The following is a 23,226-nucleotide window of genomic DNA, read 5'->3' as shown; positions in this document are numbered from 1 at the left end:
CAGTGACTAACTCTCTTGTAAAGGAGTCCATTCACAAAAGTGATCAATCTTACTTTACAATCTTACTTTCTTACTCCAAATATAGATACTCTCACAATAAGGCTTGTGTTTTTGATATTCAGACCTGGCTATGCAAATAAATATGGGCATGTATGAATACAACGGGAAGAGTGGCTACAGATTGAAGCCAGAATTCATGAGGAGGCCTGACAAGCATTTCGATCCATTTACTGAAGGCATCGTAGATGGAATAGTAGCAAACACTTTATCTGTTAAGGTATGTACACCCCATCACAAAATTGTTCCTAACAATAGTCTTGAATTAATCTACATTGCGTAAAGTGGCAGCTGAGTCATTAAAAATGTAGTAACTAGCAACGACTCTACTTTCTTCATACATTTTTTTCCTCTAATGATTAAATTCGCATTAAAAGTTTTCAAGACCACATGGATGAGATAAAGGGGCTAAATCTCATTCTTGATATAATAAAAGTCTGATTCTAAATCAATAAAATGAGTTGGAGAGATTCATCATGACCAATCCTCTTTTTTTGGTGTAAATATCCTACCGTGAAATTTACATTATAATTAGTGGCCCATATCGGAGAGATTTTCTGGTCTTTTTTTCCCCTTTGGTTCTGAACGAAATCAGAGAAAGAACATTCCCTCAAAAAATTATCAAATATTAAACAAAAGCTTTCAAGTTACTTTAAGTGGTTTTTAAAAATATTCCAGAGTATTCAGAAATTTTAAAAGACATATTAGTGATATCTAACTCTAAACAATTCCAAATGATTTTTTAGTCTTTGAAATTGATGTTATACCAGATATAATTTTTTTAGATGTCAGAAAATATTTTTAATACTATGAAAGGAGAATCAATTTTTTAGAATACTTTTTTACAAAGATTCTTCATTGTTAAAGCTTTTTAAAAATATTGTCTCTTTTCTCTTTAACTGAATAACTATAGAACTAAGAGACTTTTTTACTGGACATAAATGCAATTTTTTTATTAACCTTAAACAGAGGCATTTGAAAAACTATGTAAAAAACTTTCTGTAACAGCTTCACTAATTTCTTTATACCTTAATCAGTTGAGCACATTTTTACCTTAAAACTTATGTCACTTTATATCAAGGGTTTAAAAAATAAAATTTCAATGAAGTATCTCATAATTATATCTTTTGAAATTACTTCAAGCCACATTTATAAAGATTTCAAGTTGGTAGAATTAGAGTTTTTTGCCACCATTTTGTCTGATTTCTGGCCCAATCATAAGCTTGGAAATTCTGTCTCCTTTCACAAGCTTGAGCTCAGATAGTTCTTGACCAGCAGGCAACTTTATTGTGACCACATAACCCAGATTTACCAGGTTTGGTCTGTCAGCACTTGCTTCCTGCGGTCCCCCTTCCTGGTATACAGCAGAAGGACATCTTGTTTGCTTCCATTAACCTTTATAGCAGGGGATGGATACCTCTGGTTTTGAAAATTTGTATAGAAACAGAGGTAGACAGAGAAGACATTTTATAAATATGTAATATTAAAAATCTCTTCTAAGTCTATAATATCCATTAGTTCTGTAGATAGACAAATAATATCTAACATTGTGTAGATGCTGACATTGTGTGAGATTGGGGTAATGATAAACTGATCTTGATGTTTTAAAGTGAATACTTGTTCATTTATTCCTCCTACAATACTTTGTCTTATATTAGTTGACTACTTCTAACCTTACCATTTTCAAAATTCCTCTACCAGCCTGGATTAGTCTGTTTTCACACTGCTATAAAGAACTACCTGAGACTGGGTAATTTATAAAGAAAAGAGGTTTAATTGACTCACAGTTCCAGATGGCTGAGGAGGCCTCAGGAAACTTACAATTATGGTGGAAAGTGAAGGGGAAGCAAAGCACATCTTGCATGAGGGGAGGAGTGAGAGCACGAGGGGAGAACTGCCACACACTTTTAAACCATCAGATCTTGCGAGAACTCACTATCATGAGAACAGCATGGGAGAAACCACCAGTATGCTCCAATCACCTCCCACCAGGTCCCTCCCCAAACATGTGGGGATTACAATTCAGCACGAGGTTTGGGTGGGGACACAGAACCAAACCATATCGGGACTCTTTAAGCAAAAGAGAAATCATATTTCTATTCTTGCTTCTATTCAATTTTTCTTATAATTCAACATTCACTGGCAGCATTTGTGACTTTTTAAAGTATTCTCTTATATCTTTGTTATTTGCATATCGAAACTCCTTATGGATTGATTGATTGATTGCTTTTCTAGATTATTTCAGGTCAGTTTCTTTCTGATAAGAAAGTTGGGACTTATGTGGAAGTGGATATGTTTGGTTTGCCTGTGGATACAAGGAGGAAGGCATTTAAGACAAAGACATCCCAAGGAAATGCTGTGAATCCCGTCTGGGAAGAAGAACCTATTGTGTTCAAAAAGGTTGGTCACATGGTCTTGATATGAGCTATAACTGCATTTTTCAGGTGTTTTACATTGAGAAAATAATGAAATGGTGAATTATTTATTGTTTAATTTGAAAATTTACACATTTATAAAGCAATTACCTTTTGAAGGCCATTCTGAAAACTCCAAGATTTCTGTGAATCATTAGTTTGGATTTTCAGAATTGTATTGTAAATCAATTCATTCTAGTTTGCCTCAAATGGACGGTCATAAAAACATATAAATCTAACTCATATCATCTGATAGTACAAGTGATAAATGATACATTTTAATTATAATGCAAATGAAGTAGAGGGGAAGTAGGGAATAATATAGTGGCTGAGAGAAGAAAAATCCATACTTCCTTTAAAATGAATATTATTTAAATTCCCTAAAATCTCTAGCCACTGAGAGCTGGTCATTCAGTCTTGTCTGGGTTCTATCTAATAAAGTTAAAACCTTTCACACTCGACTGGGCCCTTCTCTTTCTTCACCAAAAAGCAAATCTTCACACGTGCTTATCATGTAAAGGAAGAAAATAAGTTCAGTGGGAAGTAGACTTTTTACCCTCTTTGCTTCTTCTATATGGCCAAAATGTCCACAAAGCCAGTCTTCTGCAAAGAGAATAACTGTATGAAAACCCTCTGTTCTCTGGGATGTTTCCATATTTTAACTGAGTTTAATAATCTTGTTTACTTCTTAGGGTTATTATGAATTTTGCATAAGTGAATACATTAACCACACTTAAAAAATGTCTAGCACAATGAAAATATTCAATAAATGTGAGATTGCTGTTTTTGTAAACAATAAATTTTTAAAGAGATAGTTGACCTCATGTTCTTGACATGAGCTATAACTGCATATTTTAGATGTTTCACACTGAGGAAAGAAATGAGTAATTGTTTGTTGCTTACTATAGGAATTTACAAATTTATAAAGCAATTGTATTTTTAAAACTATCCTGAAAGCTACTCTTGTTTTTCCAGTGGTGGTGGTTTTTACTTTTTTTGCTCTCACTTTGAAGATGCAGAAGTCATTTGATTTGAAAACATAAACACAATATTCACGTGGTAATAAGACCACTAAACTCTTTTTATTTAAGGATAGAACTTTTGTCATTTCCACATTTAGAATGTTCATGTAAAAATAAAACAACGTATTTTTTTTAAACAAATGCCTCATTAAGGCAAGGTGATAAAACATAGATGAAGCCCTATCCCTGGCCACCCATGTCTTCTCCTCTGAAAATGAAACTTATAGAGCAACATCTTAACTTCTGTCTAAATTAGCTAAGTAGAAACTTCTACTTGGATCTGAAAAGCAAGTTCTGATTGAATAATACCTTTCTAATTATTTCTTGGAACTGTTCATTCTTATAACCAGGTGTCCTTAATGTCCCTTGTAGGTGGTTCTTCCTACTCTGGCCTGTTTGAGAATAGCAGTTTATGAAGAAGGAGGTAAATTTATTGGCCACCGTATCTTGCCAGTGCAAGCCATTCGACCAGGTATGGATAATGTGCTGAGAAACTTTTTATCTAAGTTTCAAAGACAATCATCACTGCTTAGAATATTACTAGAAAATGATTTCAGAAACTATTTTCTGCTTTATAATTTTGTTAGATAACAAGGGCTATGAGATTATTTAAATTTGACAGTTACCTGTTTTGTGACATGACTAATATTAATATATTAGTCAACTCTTGCAACAATAGTTATATGTAAGAAACAATCTGAAAACATATATGCCAGCATTTGTCTTCATGCTCATAAGTCTGTGGGTTGGCTGAGTTTCGCAGATCTGGCCTGGGCTCAGCTGCATAGCCGTGCTTCAGGTTCTGGGTTGGGTCTCTGTCTGTCCCACATGCACTCACTCTGGGGCACAGGCTGAAGTGGCAATGGCTTCCACAATATGAACTTCTCTCGGCAGACCATTGGAATACAAAGGGCAAATCTAACTCCACATGTGCATTTTCATCCTCTGCTTACACCAAATTACTAACATACTGTTGACCAAAGCAGAGCATATACTAAGCACAAGTCAAGAAATATGTCAAAGCTGGGCATGGTGGCTCATCCCCAAAATCTCAGCACTTTGGGAGGCTGAGGCAGGAGGATTTCTTGAGGCCAGAAGTTTGAAACCACCCTGGGCAACACGGTGAGACCCTCTCTCTACAAAAAAATAATAAATAAATAAAGAAGTCACATCAAGTATGAGTCTGTTATGGGTACAAGTTTGGATCAATAATTTAATCTATGACAGATGATTTTGAATTCTCTTTATGGGAAAGAACATGGTTGGAAAGGGAAAAAATCACAATTAATGTTTTCTTGTCTAATGAGAAAAATAATACCTTATTCAACACTGTTATTACAGTGAAAAACATGACTTGTTTTTCACCGAAAGTCACCTCAAATACATGTTTTCATCACATAGATGTGCATGGTTATAACTAACATTGTGAAAGGAAGTGTGTGCTACACAGCATTATTCTCACCCTCCAGGCTATCACTATATCTGTCTAAGGAATGAAAGGAACCAGCCTCTGACGCTGCCTGCTGTCTTTGTCTACATAGAAGTGAAAGACTATGTGCCAGACACATATGCAGGTAAACAACTTAAATAACCCTTTACTCAAAGAATTATGTCTGTCCGAGTCACCTATGTTTTTGGGTTAGTGGAAGGAAAACTGAAGCAAACAAAAGCAGGAGATTCTGGCTTCAGAATCACCCCGACTTTCGTATGTATGTTTAGAGATAAATTGCTCAAGCCATTGTGAATATATTTTAATTTGATGTATTTTAATTTAAATCACAACACCTTGGTTTTTTGAATGTTTACTCGCTGATAGTCTTATTCTCATGGGCCCAGCACTTACCAACTCACGTTACCCATTACAACAGATGTCTAGGTCTGTACACTGAATTTGTCTTCCACCAGTTTTAGAATGATGATTCTTTTCATGGGTGACATCATTATTTTCAGAAATTAACCAAGAATCATAAATGTAAACGCTTGTACTGCCAAGTAGCTTGAGTGTAAGACACTGGGGAGTGGTGGAGACTATGGTAAACTTGGGGCACATGGGCAATCCAAAGCTGGCAGCCATAACTCATTCTAGCTAGGCACTGCCATTCAAATGATAACTATATTGCCAAATCATTGGGTTATTCCAACAGTCCAGAAAGTAGGCTTTTTATGTGAAATGTCTCCATTTATAAAATGTCATTGGGCCAAATAGAACAATCATTTGGGCCATTGCTGGAATGGATGGGACTCTCAAAAAGAAACTAAAGAATTAAGAGTATTGAGGGATCCTAAGTTGGAGCCTGTCCAGTTTGCCTCTCAGACCTAAACTCTTAATTTCTCTCTTCCTGAAGTTTCAACAGAGTTTTCACCCTTGTCCATGTTCGAAGTGTTGAATAGAGGAGTAGATAGTTATATGGGTAGATGGAAGAATGAAAGATGAATGATGAATGAATGGGTGGTTGGATGGATGGGTGGGTAGATGGGTGATGAATGAATGCATGGACTGATGGTCAGATAAATGAGTAAATAGGTGGATGACGGATCCTCAATACCTCCCGGACCTCTGATCTAAAATGTCTGTTCCCTGTTTAGATGTCATTGAAGCTTTATCAAACCCAATCCGATATGTGAACCTGATGGAGCAGAGAGCAAAGCAGTTGGCTGCTTTGACACTGGAAGATGAAGAAGAAGTAAAGAAAGAGGTGAGAGGGCGTTTTAATCTCATGTACAGCATTAAGCATGATTTCCACACCTACTTGCTGGCCTTGCTTCAGTAATATCTCACACCTCAGGAGAAATAGCACAGTGGAACAACACTTTCATGGAGTTCAGAATCATGTCACGGAACATCTAGATGATTGGCTTAAATTTTTCACATTTCATTTTCTTTTAGCATTCTGTGTATCTTATCTTGTAATAAAATTAAACTGTACACATCTTACTATTTCAGATGAAACTTTCTACGTGATTTCATGCTAATTAAAGGTGATGAAGGCACTTAAAAAGGAAGATAATCATCAAATCATTTAGTATTTCCCTTTGTCTTTAACATAAAATGCATGATTTTCAAGGTGCTTTTCTGATTTTTTTATAATACATAAAATATTTAACACAATACCTGGAAAATAGTATGAACCATAAAGAGTCTACTATTATTATTACATGGTATATTTGTGTATTATAATGTATGTCCTCCAAATTAGATGTCACAATACAAAGAATAATTAAGGAAGGGTCTAAAAATAGTAGAAATGAAATTTAAAAAATCTAAAGCCTCTATGTAGACTGGCAGTCTTTTTGCTTTTTAAAAAAGTGAACTATAACTTGATTATTGAGGGTACTAATATTAAAAATAGTGATAGAAATTGGCTATTTTCATATTTTATTCAGAGGAAAAACTTGAGAAAAAAACATAGAAATGGAGAACTATCAGTATGGGGGAAAAAACCTTGAAAATTATTTTCATAACTATAATAGTTATCCATTAAATAGTCCTTTTAAATAGTCTATTAAAGTTGATATTATTCATTAAGTAATGTTTTTCTTATTTCAAAAGTATTTTAGGTTTATTATAGAAAATTTAAAACATAAAAATGAGAAAAGAAAACCAAAAAAATTGTAATTCAAACACCAATCCACTCAAAGACAGTCACAGTGAATGTGGGGCGTATACATAGCTAGCCTTTTTATGCACGTTACTTTTTCACAAAATGGGATAATATTCATAGTCTGTGTTTTAAGTGAAAATAACAGTATTAAATATCTCATTGTCCATGTCATTAAATGTTCTTCTATGACATGACTTAATGACTCATAGACTTCTATCATATAGCTCCACCATAATTTAATTACTAAGTCCCCAATTATTGGATATTTGCAATGTTGCACTATTTTTTTTATATTTATGGGTACATAGTAGGCATATATATTATGGGGTGCATGAGATATTCTGATACAGGCATACTGATTTTTGTATGCTGATTTTTAATCCTGCAACTTTACTGAAGGTTCATCAGTTTTAAGAGTTTGTTTGTAGAGTCATTAGGTTTTTCCAAATATAAGATCATACCATCTGCAAACAAGAATAATTTGACGTTTTCCAATTTATATATCCCTTATTTCATTTTGTTGTCTAATTGTTCTATATTTCCAGTACTATGTTGAATAATAGTGGTAAAAGTGAGCATTCTTGTCTTATTCCAGATCTTAGAGGAAAGGCTTTCAGTTTTTCTTTATTCAGTTTGATACTAGCTGTTCAACTGTTATATATGGCTTTCATTGTGTTGATGTATGTTCCTACTATATCCAGATGGGGTATAGAAGGTGAGGTTTTTTTTTAGGGTTTTTATCATAAGGGATGTTGAATTTTATTAAATGCATTTTCGACATCAGTTGAAATGATCATATGGGTTTTTTTTCCTTCATTCTGTTGATATGATGTATTACATTGATCGATTTGCATATGTTGAGCCGTCCTTGCATCTCTGATAAATCCCACTGGGGAAGAATAACAGCTCAGTCCCTTACTTGTGGTGGGCAACTTCTGTGTTACAATTCATGCTCCAGAGCGCCCTGTGGGATCAGTCTGAGGCTGGAGTTTGCCTGAGGCCACATTAGACTTACCTTCCTTCCTGTATTAACCTGCTTGCCTCACCTCCCTGCAGTTTTTTCCTGAGCACATTCTCTCAGTTACTCATGTGCACAAGAATCCTCATGTCCACTTCTGTTTCTAGGGAAACCAGCAATGCTAAGTAGTTTGCTGTTTTATAAATAAATACAAGAATGTGTTCCCTTTCTGAATTAATTGCTTGGGAAATAGAATTTAAATATTTGGCAATAGTTACACCTTTCATTTTAATATTTCTTCACTGATAATAATGCTTTTTCTCTTTTCCATGGCCTTTAAAAGATTAAGACTAGAGAATTCTGTGAGCTTCTCATTTTACTCATATAAACATCAGTCTGAAATTAATTTCTCTCTTTGGAAATCTACCAAAGGCTCTCAGTTCTTTTCTCGTTTTACTGCTTTACTTAATAGCATATTTAAGAAAGTATAATTCAAGGTAAAGATAATTTATATAGATATAAATAAATCACTATTAGTAGCATTCTTCTCTAAATAGAAAATGGGACCTATTAGGTACGATGCATATTACCTGAGTGGCAAAGTTATCTGAATAACAAGCTGCTATGACACAGTTTACCTATGTAACAAACCCACACATGTACCCCTGAACCTAAAATAAAAGTTAAAAAAAAAAGAAAACAGGAGCATCTTTTTTCAACTGGCTGTATTTTATTCTGTAAGAACTAGAGATTAAAAGAAAGCATTTTCAAGTGAAATTACATGTAATTTCAGTATTTAGAAGAAATACTTTTTAGATTATCAACTTTAACCCATTCGTTAGCCATTGTCTCTAAGAAATAAGCACTTGCTTCAACAGAACATTTCAACACTATCATATTTCAGCCCACTTTTTATATTGTCTGACTCACACATTCTTGTGACTGAGCTGAAATTTATCTAAAATTGTTTGCAAATATTAGCTGGGTGTGCTGACACATGCCTGTAGTCCCAGCTACTTGGCAACCTGAGGCAGGAGAATCACTTGCGTCAGAGACAGAGCCTGCAATGAACTATGAATGTACTACTGCACCCTAGCCTGGGCAACAGAGACCATGTCTCTAAAAATAAATAATAAAATAAAATAAAATTGTTTGTAAATATTTCCTGATTCAGTATATGGCCCCAATTCAATATAGCAATTGAGCTAAAGATCTCATAATGGAACATTTTACTAATGGTGCCTCCGAGATACCATTTCTGTAATGACTAGGGGATAAAGTCACTCTAAAGAATGGCAGCCATAAGTCCTTTGAGATTGTAGTGCTCTTTTTACAAATTGGTGTCCTTTGAAAACCTTATCTTTGCACCAGGTTATTTTAGGAGAATAAAACATACAAAAATATAGAAGTAGAGTTTTAGGTCAATCTTATTTTTGTTTATCTTTTCTTAAAGGTGATAAGAAAAGATTTTTAGAAATGTATAATATTGTTTAAACTTGGATGGTATTTGGACTTTTTTAGTTTTAGAAATAATTTTAGAGGCATTGAATCACATAGAGTCTATATTGGTCTAATAGAGAAAATATGATTTTTTTCTTTTGACATGTCTAAACTCTTAACTGGCCTCATTTTTAAAACTCAAGAAAAAAAATTTTTTGTACTTAACATGTAATACTAGGAAAGAAAAGACGTTTCACGCTTTGAACCCCAGTGTCTTTTATCTTGTCTTGGAATAATGTAAGTTTGTTTGAATGGTGCCACTGAAAATAAGTAACTGGTTTTCTCTAAAGAAAATTCTATCTAGGACATGGCAGGCACTGGAGACACTATTTTAGCATCAAAGACTTTTTTAGTATAATCATTTTAATGTGATGCTTCTAAAGGTCATTTCTATTTGAACATTCAAAACTTCATTGGACTGCAAAATATTACCAGATTGTTAATAGTCTTATAAAGTATCTTCCAGAGTAATTTACAAATGAAATAGATAAGAAAGTAGAATTTCTCTCCATGATTTGAACATTAGACATTTATTTCTGATAAGGTAAAAATACATTATTCAGATTATATTATACATATGTGTACAATACATATTTAGGTTACATATTATCTGAATAATGGCTGGAAGTTAAGGAATAATAAAGAGTCATTATTGGATTTATTTTGTCTTTGTAAATTAAGAGTGGTAGATTTGTCAGGTTGTAGAATAAGAGCCCAGCTGAATCCTAACGAAATATAGCATTCACAGTTAATTCCTCGAAATAAAAAGTCATGCAGAAAAATTTTAAAACATAGTAAACTAAAGAAACAAAATTTTAAAACCCTCTAATTCTGCAAATACTGTTACCATTTTTAATGTATATCCTTCCAGCATGTTTCCATGTACATTTTGTTTGTTTGTTTTTTGAGACAGAGTCTCGCTCTGTCACCCAGGCTGGAGTGCAATGGTGTGTGATCTCAGCTCACTGCAACCTCTGCTGGCCGAATTCAAGTGATTCTCCTACCTCATCCTCCCAAGTAGCTAGGACTACAGGCACCCACCACCAGGCCCGGCTAATTTTTGTATTTTTAGTAGAGACAGGGTTTCATCATGTTGGTCAGGCTGATCTCAAACTCCTAACCTCGAGTGATCCGCCTGCCTCAGCCTCCCAAAGTGCTGGGATTACAGGCATGAGCAGCCACATCTGGCCTCTATGCACACTTAAAAAAATATTTTAAAATGTTTTACAGACTGAATAATGTTATTACAGAGATGCCTAGTGAAATATCACAATAGTTTTTTTTTTTTCTATTTGTAAAATACCTATAAAAGGAAAAAGTAAATAATGCATTTATTAGGAAATATGTGATAATAATGCAAAAGTGCAATATTTGAACATGGTTTTTTTAATGTTAGAGAAGTAAAAACAATATAATGAGCATTTACTGAGTGCTTACTATGTATCTGGCACTATATTGAACCCTTTATTTTCTTTTTCTTTTATCAAGACAGAGTCTCAATATGTTGCCCAAGCTGGTCTTCAACTCTTAGCTCAAGCAATCCTCCCTCTTTTACCTCCCAAAGCACTGAGACTACAGGGGTGATTTACCATGCCTGGCCGTGAAGCTTTTACTGTATTCACTCACTTAAGTCTTAAAACATCTAGATGTCCTAATTACCATTATTTCCTTTTAATAAATGAAGAAACTAAGGCACTGAGGAGTTAAATTGCTTGCCCTGTGCCACACAATCAGTAAAGAAAGGATTTAGGACTGAAGCTCAGGCAATCTGGTTCTGCAACTCATGTTCCACATCAGCATTTCTCCACATTAAGTGTGAAGACCAGGACATCATGATAAAATGCTGATCCTGATTCACTGGGTCTCAGGTGGGGCCTGGGACTCAGCCTCTCTAATAAGCCCCCAAGTGATAGGATACTTCTGGTCTTTGGAGCACAGTTTGACAAGCATCTTCACCACACACACACACTGCCTCTATAACAAAGCTGTAATTTTCTGGTAACTTTTAGCAGGATGGGCCATTCATTCATCTTTCTGTCCTCTGTAGCAGGCTACCTGAATAAATGAACACAGGATATAAGACCTTTACCTTAAATAGTAACACCGTTTGATTGAATTTTTAGTTTAATGTCAAAAATTCCACCCCCGCGCCCTGCCCTTTAATCACTGGATGTTGTCAGAACTTATTCTTCAGAAAGTTAGGTTGCTGAATCAAACAGAACCCTTTGTGGGTTCTATTTGATTGGTTTGTGCATTGGCTGGCTGAAATACATATCACCCAACTTGGAAGTTACAAAAACTATTCATATGCCAAGCATTAATTTCCATACTTGGGAAAGTACGCTAAAACAGAGTACCTGACACTACAAACCTTACCCAGCCCTCAGGGCCAAAACTCTTCACAAGAATTCCCAACATTGTCTGTATTTGCACCTGCAAGTGAAAGTGTGCAAGTGGTCTTTGTGTAATATTGATGTTGAAAGGAAAAGTTGTTTGGTAATACTAACAGTTTATTTATTCCAAAGGGCCTACTTTTTATATTGTCTAGCTCATATGTTCTTTTGAGTGAGCTGAAATTTATCTAAAATTGTTGTAAATATTAGCTGGGTGTGCTAACACATGTTGTAGTCCCAGCAGGGACTAGCTAGAAGTCTAGAAGGCAGAGGCTGCCATGAACTGTGAATGCACTACTGCACCCTAGCCTGGGTGGCAGAGACCATATCTCTTAAAAATAAATAAAAATTATTTGTAAATATTTTCTAATTCAGTGTATGGTCCCAATTTGATTAGTTGAATAATAATAAGAATTTCACCAATAAAATAACCTGACATCAAAACAATCCAAGGTAGTATTTTCATAAGGTTACAACATTTTACCCAAGGCCTTGGATACCATTTAATTATTCAAAACTTAAGCTCAATATTTCATCCACAGTTTAAGAACTTGACACTAAAATCAAAGATGAGGTTTACAGCTCATTTTGGATTCTCTTTAAATAAAATTCTCCTCCTTCAAATCTTCCCCCTCAAACAATAAATAAGCAAGATATTAACTGGTAGAAACAATCGTTTATCAAAATCCTTGAACTTTAAAGCATCCAAAACAGTGAAAAAAAAAAAAAGTTTTCCTTTAAATAATGACACCATCCCTTTCATTTCTTCTATACTGTAGAGATTTGGCATTCCCAATGCACTTTCATTGGATGCCTTGCATAAAATTGGGTCCTAACTAAGAAAAACATAGTAATCCCCATTTTTAGAGAAGGGAACAATTGCTCATTATGGTAGAGTGATTTGGTGCCATCAATGGCCATAAGTTGAAGAACTAGGGTCTTTTTAAATAAGTGTCAAGAAAAGACCATTTATTCACTTGAATTGAAATTAGTCAATGATTGGTTCGACTGCTTTTGCAAATATCCTCCATAACAATTTCTAAAATTTCAGTGGATTCTATTGAGGGGCTTTGGGTTCATCTGCCTAAAATAGGGATGAATACATTAACTTAAATATCCATGTCATGCCCAATTATAGGAACATGGCTCTCAGTTAATAATGAAGTTTTTCCACTCTGCTTTAGCACAGGACTTCTCAAATTTTAATGTGCATACAGGAGTAAGAAATAGGCGAGGTGTAGGTCAAAGGATACAAAGCAGGAAATATGTAGGATTAACACTTAAAAAAATCTAATGTACAGTGTGAGGACTGTAATTAACATTCATGTATCGTAGTCAGAACTTTTGCTAAATGATTATAGCTGTTCTTGCCACAGGGGGAACAAAATGGGTAACTATGTGAGATGATGGATATGTCTATTTGTTCCCTTATAGTAACCATTTTACTTATAATATGTTGTATGCCTTGAATATACACAGTAAAATTTATTTTTTAAAATGTGCATACAGATCACTTGAGAATCTTGTTACAATGCAGATTCAAATTCAATGGGTCTGGCATAGGTCACAAAACGCTGCATATTTAACAAGCTTCCAGGTGATGCTTGATGGCCCATGGACCATATTTAGAGTAGCAGGGCTCTCACACTTCAGTATGTACCAGAATCACCCGGATGTCTTCCTAAAACACAGATTAATGGGCCTCATAGCCAAAGTTTCTGATTCAGTAGGTCTGGGGTGGACCCAAGAACTTGCATCTCTAACAATTTGCAGTGAAGCTGATGCTGGTCTAGAGACCACATATTAAGAACTGCTGTTGAAGTCCTGTCTCTGTCGCTCTCAAGTGTGTGGCTCTCCCCAGATGAAACCCATTAATTCCATCCACTCTATAAATGCCAGCTTAATCACAGAAACCTGGGAAGGGCTCCAGGGGACACTTTTTTTTTCTGGGAATTATCCAGAATTTGTCCTGTGATGATTGACCGTAGCCTTTGCCAAATGATTTGACTTAATTAATTTCAAAGATACACTTCCACAAAATTAACGTAAAGAGTTGTTGGATTTCTACCTAACTACCAAGGGTTCATTCCTTCTGATTTCTTTGGAAACTGTATCATAACACTTCTAATAAATTAAAGTTGGTACATTAAAGTTTATCTATGTAATACATATAAAAGGGTCAGCGGAACTTTGTTCTTTTACCCTTTGGTAGCTTTCTGAATAACCTGCTGTTATTAATCATTAAATACAAACTTATTACTGACAGCAGAAAGCAGCATCTTCACTCTTTTCATTCATTTATTTATTCATTTATTCAATTTTTTTAATTTTAGCATAACATTTAGGTGGTTCTTTACTTTCAGGACTTTGCCATTAATAGGATAGCTATTTATTGTGTACCAGCAGGAAACTAGATGTGAATTCATTCATTCATTCAATATATTAAAAAAAAAAAAAAACTGTGTCACTCACTCTGGTGGCCTTTATATAGGCAATGCTGAGGAAAATTAGATACTCTATAGCCCTTACAACCTGGAGGAAGAGAGTGACATTAATAAAATTTATATTATCTATATGTAAAATTGCAGCTGTTACCAATGTTCAACAAAATAATACCATGTGAGTGCTGACTATACCTTTATAAGATAATGCAGCCATGCTGTGTCAAGATTCACCTGAATCTGTGTTCCAGTTACTGCTGGAAGATCTTGCTGGACATTAACTGTGCAAAACACCAAAAGCACTTTACTCAGTGTTAATGAAGAAGCTCAGATCACTGAAGTCAACAGATGACTTTATCTGGCTCATTAAAGCTGTTTCTTGCTTCTAACTCACCCTGGTAGACTCTTCAAAATTAGGAGTTTTAACATATTATGAAATATTCTAAGCTAACATTGAAAGAGCTGTACAAGGAACACCTATGTATCAGCCACCTGGATTGCGTAATTAAAATTTTGATGCATTCACTTGATCACATATAAATCCCTCTATCCATTTATCAATCCATGTTGGTTCAATATGATACATTTTAAAATAGGTTGCAAACATCAGTATACTTCACTCCTAAACACTTGGGAATGCATAAAGCAGGACACGGTTTTTAAGAATGATTCTTGATTTCTTAGAAATTTGAGGCAGATACATTATCTAATTTCATTCAACTAACAGAAATTTAAGGTACAAAGTGTACACGTTTGAAGAAGCTCCTCCTTAAGGGAAAGGCTGGCTCTAACAAAGCCACTTTCTGACCATATTTGTCCTGAGTGGAATGGATTTCTGAATGATGAAATTATGAGACTCACCCATAATATACTGGAAAAAACTGATGACCTTGCCCCTTATCCATGTGGTGCCCATCCAAAGTAAGAAGCTATCATCCTAACAAGCTACATGGGAGGAACTGCACTCTTTAGATGACTCAGACAAGGAAAGCATGGTCCCACCTCTAACAGCCTAGTCACACATCTGATATTTAAAAGACCCTTTACCTACCATGTTAACCATTCAGTGAAATCCTCCAAATCCTAATTCTCTGCTGCTGAATCATCAGATCAAATTTTCAATGCCCAGGATGGAAATCTTTTCAACCATCACATCAAATGACTTTTCCTCTTTCTATGAAACTTATAAAAATGATCTTTTCAGTTAACCTTTTACTGGTCCACCTGTATTCTATTTTCAAAGCCGCTGTTTATTTTGAAGAAAAATATATTGCAGTGATTTGATTTGGCCACTAGATGGCAGGAACTTACTTCTGTGGTTCATTCTGCACTTGTTTTTTTCACTACCCAGCTGAGCAAAATCTAGTTAATCCACCCGAAGTACTACTACTTTCTGAACTTTCTTTCCTTGATATTTGCTTAATTGAAATTTAAGTCTTTGAATTAAATTAACAAAACTGACATTTCGAGTTTCTGTTTCTATCACAATTTCCAGTACCAGGTTTTTATTCACTCATAAAAACAAATAATGGGGGAGAAATAAAGCATTGACTTCTGCTAATTCTCTTGAGTAGGATAAGGAATTTGGTTTTTGCACCTTGGCTTACAGGTAAATATAGTGGGAATTATTCGATCTTTCAATCATAATATCAGAAATTTCAGTTTTAGTATTGCACCCCTGTAGGTGCTTTTCTCATTTCTCAGCCGTTGTTTTGCTTATTTAACTTTGTATATACAAATGCCTTTTTAGTGCAACAGGGTAGTTTTTTGAGAATTATGTTTATATGTACACATCTCTATCTCAGCAGCAAGTAATTATTACGGTTCCTTAGGCTGCTGTTATCATAGAGTGGACTGCTGCAGTAGAAAAATTTAGTCTTTAGCATATAGTGCATATTCAAATACTCATTCACAGTTTCCTGTGTGACCTCTGGCAAGTTAATGACTTTTAATAAAATTTTCAGTAAAGATTTCTAATAACATCTCTTTTTTTTTTTTTTTTTTGCTCTATAATGGTACTGTGAGTGTTGCCTACACTGACTGGCTGTGGAAAAGCTGTTGTATATAACAGTGACTAACCCAGAAAGATCTCAGCTACTTCTAATTGTAGTCTCCGTTTGGCAAATGTAGTCAATTAAAATTTGTATCTACCAGCCAGGCGCAGTGGCTCACACCTGTAATCCAGCACTTTGGGAGGCCGAGACAGGCAAATCACTTGAGGTCCAGAGTTCGAGACCAGCCTGGCCAACACGGTGAAGCCCTGTCTCTACTAAAAATACAAAAATTAGCTGAGTATGGCTAGGCACATCTATAATCCCTGCTACTCAGGAGGTTGATGCAGGAGAATCACTTGAACGCAGGAGGCGGAGGTTGCAATGAGCCAAGATCACATCACTGCACTTCAGCCTGGGTGACAAAGTGAGACTCGATCTCAAAAAAAAATTGTATCTACAGCCCTTAGCAAAAAGGTTTAGACATCAGTCACATGTATTTGTTATTATAGAATCTTACTTAACTCAGGTGTCCCCAACTAGTACTGGTCCATAGCCTGTTAGGAACTGGATCGCACAGCAGGATGTAAGTAGCAGGTGGGCAAGGAGCAAAGCTTCATCTGCACTTACAGCTGCTCCCCATCACTCACATTACCCCCCGAGCTCCGCCTTCTGTCAGATCAGCTGCAGCGTTAGATTCTTATAGGAGTGCGAACCCTATTGGGAACTGCACGTGCGAGGGATCTAGGTTGTGTGCTCCTTATGAAAATCTAATGCGTGATGATCTATGACTGTCTCTCATCACCCCCAAATGGGACGATCTAATTGCAAGAAAACAAGCTCAGGGCACCCACTGATTCTACATTATGGTGAGTTGTATAATTATTTCACGATATATTCCAATGTAATCATAATATAAATAAAGTGCACAATAAATATAATGCTCTTAAAACATCCTGAAACTATACCCTCATAAGTCCCTCTCCTCCCTGGTCCATGAAAAAATTATCTTTTATGAAACTGGTCCTTGGTGCCAGTAAGGTTGCGGACTGCTGACTTGACTCGTATACAATATTTGTCTTCAGAAAATCATAAGAGGCACCTGGCAAGAGTCAGACTATGCAAGGATCTCCAAATTCCTTAGCCCAGTATTTAACTCATCCTTACTGACCCTCTTCTCTATGCCTTTGCTTGGCCACTGGGGCAAGAAGGTGAGGAGCTGTGGGCTGCAGACTAGTTGGCTCCTGGCCCACCGAGCTCCTAGCACAGCCCTGTCCCCTCAGCATTGCTAAGGATGCATGGCTCACTCTTGCCCCATCTCAGAATTCCAGGCAAACTCTGCTCCTCCTGACAGAGGGTACAGATTGGCAGCTTCTGGGCCAAATGCAATCTGAAGGTGTGTTCTGTTTGGCCTCTCAGTGATTGGAAATTGGGAGAGTTCGCTCAAAAATTTAGTTTTTCGGTTTATTTTTTAAACCTGGGCAAAATAGTCTAAAAATGAACAAAAGCAACTGCCCCATTTACAAGCTCTCTCTCTCCTGCTCTGGACATGACCTCTCTTTGCCCTATTGCATTAAATCTGGTCAACGTCACTGGTTTCTATCATTTCCATTAACTGCCCATTATTCTACAGTGTGAATAGTATCCCTGGGGGTTGTGTCCCTAGTGACGTGGTCCACTCTATATGAAGACATCTCCAGGTGTGACTCCTGGACAAAGCATTTCTTCAAAACCTAATTCAAAGTCGAGCATCAACCCTTGGTGACCCCTTCATCCTCAATTGCAACCATAAAGTATTTGCCTGAATGTTTACATAACATCTGCTTTTTTAAAATATCTTTGATTTTATATATTACGTCTCTTTTTGGAAGGTGGAACCTTCATCTCACATGCCCTTGATAAGCAGAGATTTATTTTTTCCTTTACTTGACTCAAATTGACAATTGAACTTGGTTCCCCAAGGGCATACAGCTACATGGAGTCTCTGAAAACCTGATACAAAGCTGAAAATAAACTTGTTGGATCCAGTTTGAATGCACCTCCAGCCTAACACCTCAAGCCACTAATGCTAGTTGCCAAGAAAAAAAAAAGCCACCATTATTCAGTTTCACTAAAACTGGCTTTCCCTAACTTCCATTCTTTTCTCCATCAAAATTTTCTTTTTCTCTATCCTTTCTCGGAGGGCTAATTTTAGTCAGCTGTCACATTGAGAAGACTCTGGTTCATTCCCCACATGGTTGTAGAAACCAACTTAGATATAGTGGGGAAGATCAGATCCCCATGGAACAGGGGTATCTTCTTACCTTGTTTCTAAAGCAGCTGAGTGTGATGACCATGGGTACCCTCTTCAGCTGGGAGGCCAGGAAAGCATTACCCCTGCTGTATTTAAGCCAAAGAACCACCCACTGTGGGTGTATAGGCCCCGTGTAGTCAAATCCAGTTTTTCAAGGGAAGCAAGAAATCCATTGTTTGAATGTAAAATCACCTTAATTAAAAGATTTGGCAGCATTGGTTGAGCCAAAGAAAATGCATCCATCCATGCCCTCCATTGGGACCATGAGTTTCCAGTTTGCAATGTCTTGCTGAACCAAACATACACAGTCCTTTCCCTTTGCATATGATTCTAGGGAGAATTTTTCTGATGTATATAACTGAATAGTGTGACTATACCAGCACTTACCCATCAGAAGTAGCCATTTTTCAAAAGAAAGATTCTGCCCTAGTAAGCTATACAGGCTGCCCAGGCTACTTGTTTAGGCTCCTGTCTCCCCTAACTGATGTCCAGCCATTGCTACTAAGGACTCTTCCAGCACTGAGCTGGCCGTAGCAACCAAGCAGGGATAATTTGTTGAATTAAAATAAGTTCTGCCATCACTTAATGCAGTTTTGGAAGATGCTTTAAAGATGAATTGGGAAACAGATTAAAGGCTGCTGGTGACAACTGGTGTCGCTATTTTCACTCTTTTTATAAAAATGTTTTTATAGGACAATTTTTCATCTGTAATGACATGCCAAAATGTCACAATGTTGGGCTCCAAATTACTTCTAGGAAACTATATTTCCTAATGTATTTTTAAAATATGCTACAAAGTAGGACATTGGGATAACCTTGTCAGTGAAACCTGCCAGGGACTTGGAAGGCAATCCTGATAAAGAGTTACAGAGAAGACCGGGCGCGGTGGCTCAAGCCTGTAATCCCAGCACTTTGGGAGGCCGAGGCAGGTGGATCACGAGGTCAAGAGATCGAGACCATCCTGGTCAACATGGTGAAACCCCGTCTCTACTAAAAATACAAAAAATTAGCTGGGTGTGGTGGTGCGTGCCTGTAATCCCAGTTACTCAGGAGGCTGAGGCAGGAGAATTGCCTGAACCCAGGAGGTGGAGGTTGCGGTGAGCCGAGATTGCGCCATTGCACTCCAGCCTGGGTAACGAGAGCGAAACTTCGTCTCAAAAAAAAAAAAAAAAAAAAAAAAAAAAAAAAAAAAAAAAAAAAAAAAAAAAAAAAAAGAGTTACAGAGAATTTAGCACATTGAAAAGCAACATTAAAAGAGTATGTAGGCAATTATTTCATAAGGATCAGCATTTATTCAACAAATACTTTTAAATGTTTACTCTGTACAGGGTATAGTGAATTAGCTGCTGGAGGGTGCTGAGTGAAGATTTCACGTTTCAATGCATTTATTATTATTATTCATTGGTAATATCGCACAAGCTTAAATGTTTTGTTTTATGCCAACATGAATAACAAACAGAGTGATGCTCTCTAAAAGAAAATAATATTATTTAAGAATAGGGCATACTAAATTATGTGCATAGTCAGAAAGACAAAGGTTTTTGAAGGATAAATGAGGATTACATAACTGTTTTGAGATGATTATCCTTGGCTGCAAGGATCGATAACAAGAATGACCTCAGTCCAAGGTTGGACAGGCAGTTGCCGAGCAGATGTCCTCACAGAAGTATTTTTTGTGTTACGTTGCTGTGGCCTTTGTACCAGGTGATGCTTTTTGCAGTCTTTTGTGATAGCTTTTCTTATCAGGCATTTATGTGTGAGAACCTTCTCTTTATGACATTCCTGGCTCTTTTTGCCAGGGTTTTGGGGGATTTTGTCATTGTTGTTGTTTTAATATAAGGGTCTCCATTTGGATTCTGGCAACTTAACATTATTTAACATCCACATATTTACTCTGTGTCAGAAACAATTCTAAGCACTTTATAAATATTAACTTATTTAATCATCTAAACAATCTCACAAGATAATATTATGATCCCCAGCACACACATGTCTTCGTCTATAATGATAAAGAAATTGAAGCACTGAAAGTTAAGTGAATGGCCCAAAATCACACTGCTGGTAAATTGCAGGGCCAAAATCTGAAGCTAGGCAAGCTGCACTCCAAAATGTTTGTTCTTATCCATCACATCAGTTAGCTCATTCTGTAAAACAACCCCAAACTTGGTGGCTTATAACATCAACCAGTTATTCTTTTTCATGCATTATCTGGTCATTATCTGGTCACCTGGGCAGGTCTGCAGATCCAGACCAGACTCACAGACTCAGCTCATCTTAGCTCACTCATGCGTATGTGCTCAGCTGGGGACTGGCTGGTCCAGGACATAAGGATGACTCAGCTTTCCTCCAGAAGAGCTGGATGAGAGACAAGGATGACTCAGGTCTCTCATCCTCCATTGCTATAACAGGGTCCTGAGAAACAGTGGAAAAGTTTGCAAGGGACTTTCGTATCAAGTTTGCTACCCCCTGATTGACCCAAGTAAATCACATGGTCTGGTCCAGAGTCACTATGGAAGGACACCACCAACGGGCATAGACATAGGTTGGTGTAAAAATTGGAGACTAATACAATTAATCTCCCATATTCGTGCCTTAACACTCTGCTGTTTTAACCCTGAATTCCAGGCAGTATCAAATTTGGTATTTCCAACTCCAAAAGAATTGTGAAGATGCTGCAAAATATAGCCTTGTTGATTTAGGAAGGCAAGAAAAGACTAAAAAGAAATGTGGAAAATGACAGGATGTTTATAATTTTAGGCTGATCCTGGAGAAACACCATCAGAGGCTCCAAGTGAAGCAAGGACGACTCCAGCAGAAAACGGGGTGAATCACACTACATCCCTGACGCCCAAGCCACCCTCCCAGGCTCTCCACAGCCAGCCAGCTCCAGGTAAGCCATCTGGAAAGAGCTGGACAACATGAGGAAGATCCACCCTTTCATTAGTGCCACTGGAGGAGGTGTTGTGATGTGGGTAGCTAAAGCATCAGGTGAGGAAAGATGTGTGGACTTAGGAGGTGCTCTATCAATGTGCAATCAATGAATGAAGGCCAGAAGAGATTCATACGTGCTCATCTGGCTCTCCAGATAACTTATGAAGCCACAACAAAAAATCACCCAGATTTCCTGTGTCCTTTTTTAGGGATGAATTATGATCCATCTGCTAGTACAGTTCTCCAAGTAGCTTATAAACAATCATGCCTTAGAAGTGCATTCTTGAGGCCAGGAGCCGTGGCTCACGCCTGTAATCCCAACACTTTGGGAGGCCAAGGCAGAAGGATCACAAGGTCAGGAGATCGAAACCATCCTGGCAAACAAGGTGAAACTCTATCTCTACTAAAAATACAAAAAAATTAGCCGGTTGTGGTGGCACATACCTGTAGTCCCAGCTACTCAGGAGGCTGAGGCACGAGAATTGCTTAAACCCAGGAGGTGGGAGGTTGAGTAAGCTAAGATCGCACCACTGCACTCCAGCCTGGGCGACAGAGCGAGACTCTGCCTCAAAAAAAAAAAAAAGAAAAGAAAAGTTCATTCTTAGCCCTGTTTCATTAATTCTTTGCCAAGGGCTCCTTTTCCTCTTTCTCCAACTTTCTTTTCAATATCTTTGAGTGTCTGCCATGAGCTGGGTGCTGGACACATTGTGAAGCCTTTCACATGGATCATTTCAATTCCCCACCCACCCCATGCCAGGCCCAGAGAGTAGATTCTATCATTGTCCCCATTGTGCAGCTGAATAAGCTGCCATTTTCAGGTGATAAAGTACTTACTAAAGGCCGCAGAGCCAGGGAAGAGTGTAGTCAGGCCTGACACATTTCCCTGTGATATTAACATTCTTGCTTTTAGCTCCTATATTCCAACCAAAGCCAGGCTCATGCCTCATTTCTAAAAAAAAAAAAAAAAAAAAAAAAAAAAATCCTTTGATCTGTATGCAGCTAACTTTGACATTTAATCTTAGGCAGCTTTATGTAACTCTTCCTGGTGCGTATGTCCTGTTTACCCCAGTAGATGGGAGGCTTCCTAGGATAGACTTCAGTTTGATGCGTCCTCTGTACATCACACGGTGCTGGGGAATAGCATGGACCTGACAATTTCTTGTCCAATTGGTTAATAAGTAAAAAGGAACAGAATTTCCTTGCATTAAGGTGTGGAAAGGAGCTCCTTTCTTTGTCATATGAGATCAGGGCAGCAATCGATCCAGATCTTTTATTTAGGGTGGAAGGGTATATCTCATGGGGGAGAATAAGAATTTTAAAAGAACAAATTATATTTAATTTCTATCAGGCATGCTTGAACTGCTTTTTAAAAGGTTGCTGGCCAGGTGTGGTGGCTTACGCCCATAATCCCAGCACCTTGGGAGGCCAAGGCAGGTGGATGACTTGAAGTCAAGAGTTCGAGACTAGCCTGGCCAACATGGTGAAACCCCGTCTCTACTAAAAATACATGTTAGCCTGGCATGGTGGTGCATGCCTGTAGTTTCAGCAACTCAGAAGACTGAGGCAAGAGAATCGCTTGAACACGGGAGGCTGAGGTTGCAGTGAGCTGAGATCATGCCACTGC

The 23,226-nt window shown here is 37.0% G+C and overlaps 1 protein-coding gene across 2 annotated transcripts in view; it reads left to right on the top strand.

Moving 5' to 3' along the window:
- The window catches only part of PLCB1 (phospholipase C beta 1), a 731,248-nt gene that overhangs the window by 579,036 nt on the left and 128,986 nt on the right, over positions 1-23,226 (top strand). For both annotated transcript variants that reach the window (XM_017523921.2, XM_017523922.2), the window contains exons 19-24: positions 123-277; positions 2,293-2,457; positions 3,866-3,965; positions 4,963-5,067; positions 6,080-6,189; positions 21,429-21,561. In XM_017523921.2, the coding sequence (XP_017379410.1) occupies positions 123-277; positions 2,293-2,457; positions 3,866-3,965; positions 4,963-5,067; positions 6,080-6,189; positions 21,429-21,561 (768 nt within the window). The remainder of the gene's footprint in view (positions 1-122; positions 278-2,292; positions 2,458-3,865; positions 3,966-4,962; positions 5,068-6,079; positions 6,190-21,428; positions 21,562-23,226) is intronic.

This window comes from Cebus imitator, unplaced genomic scaffold, assembly GCF_001604975.1.
Source record: "Cebus imitator isolate Cc_AM_T3 unplaced genomic scaffold, Cebus_imitator-1.0 Scaffold31, whole genome shotgun sequence".
NCBI classification, from domain to species: Eukaryota; Metazoa; Chordata; class Mammalia; order Primates; family Cebidae; genus Cebus; species Cebus imitator.
This window is presented reverse-complemented; position numbering and strand designations above follow the sequence as displayed.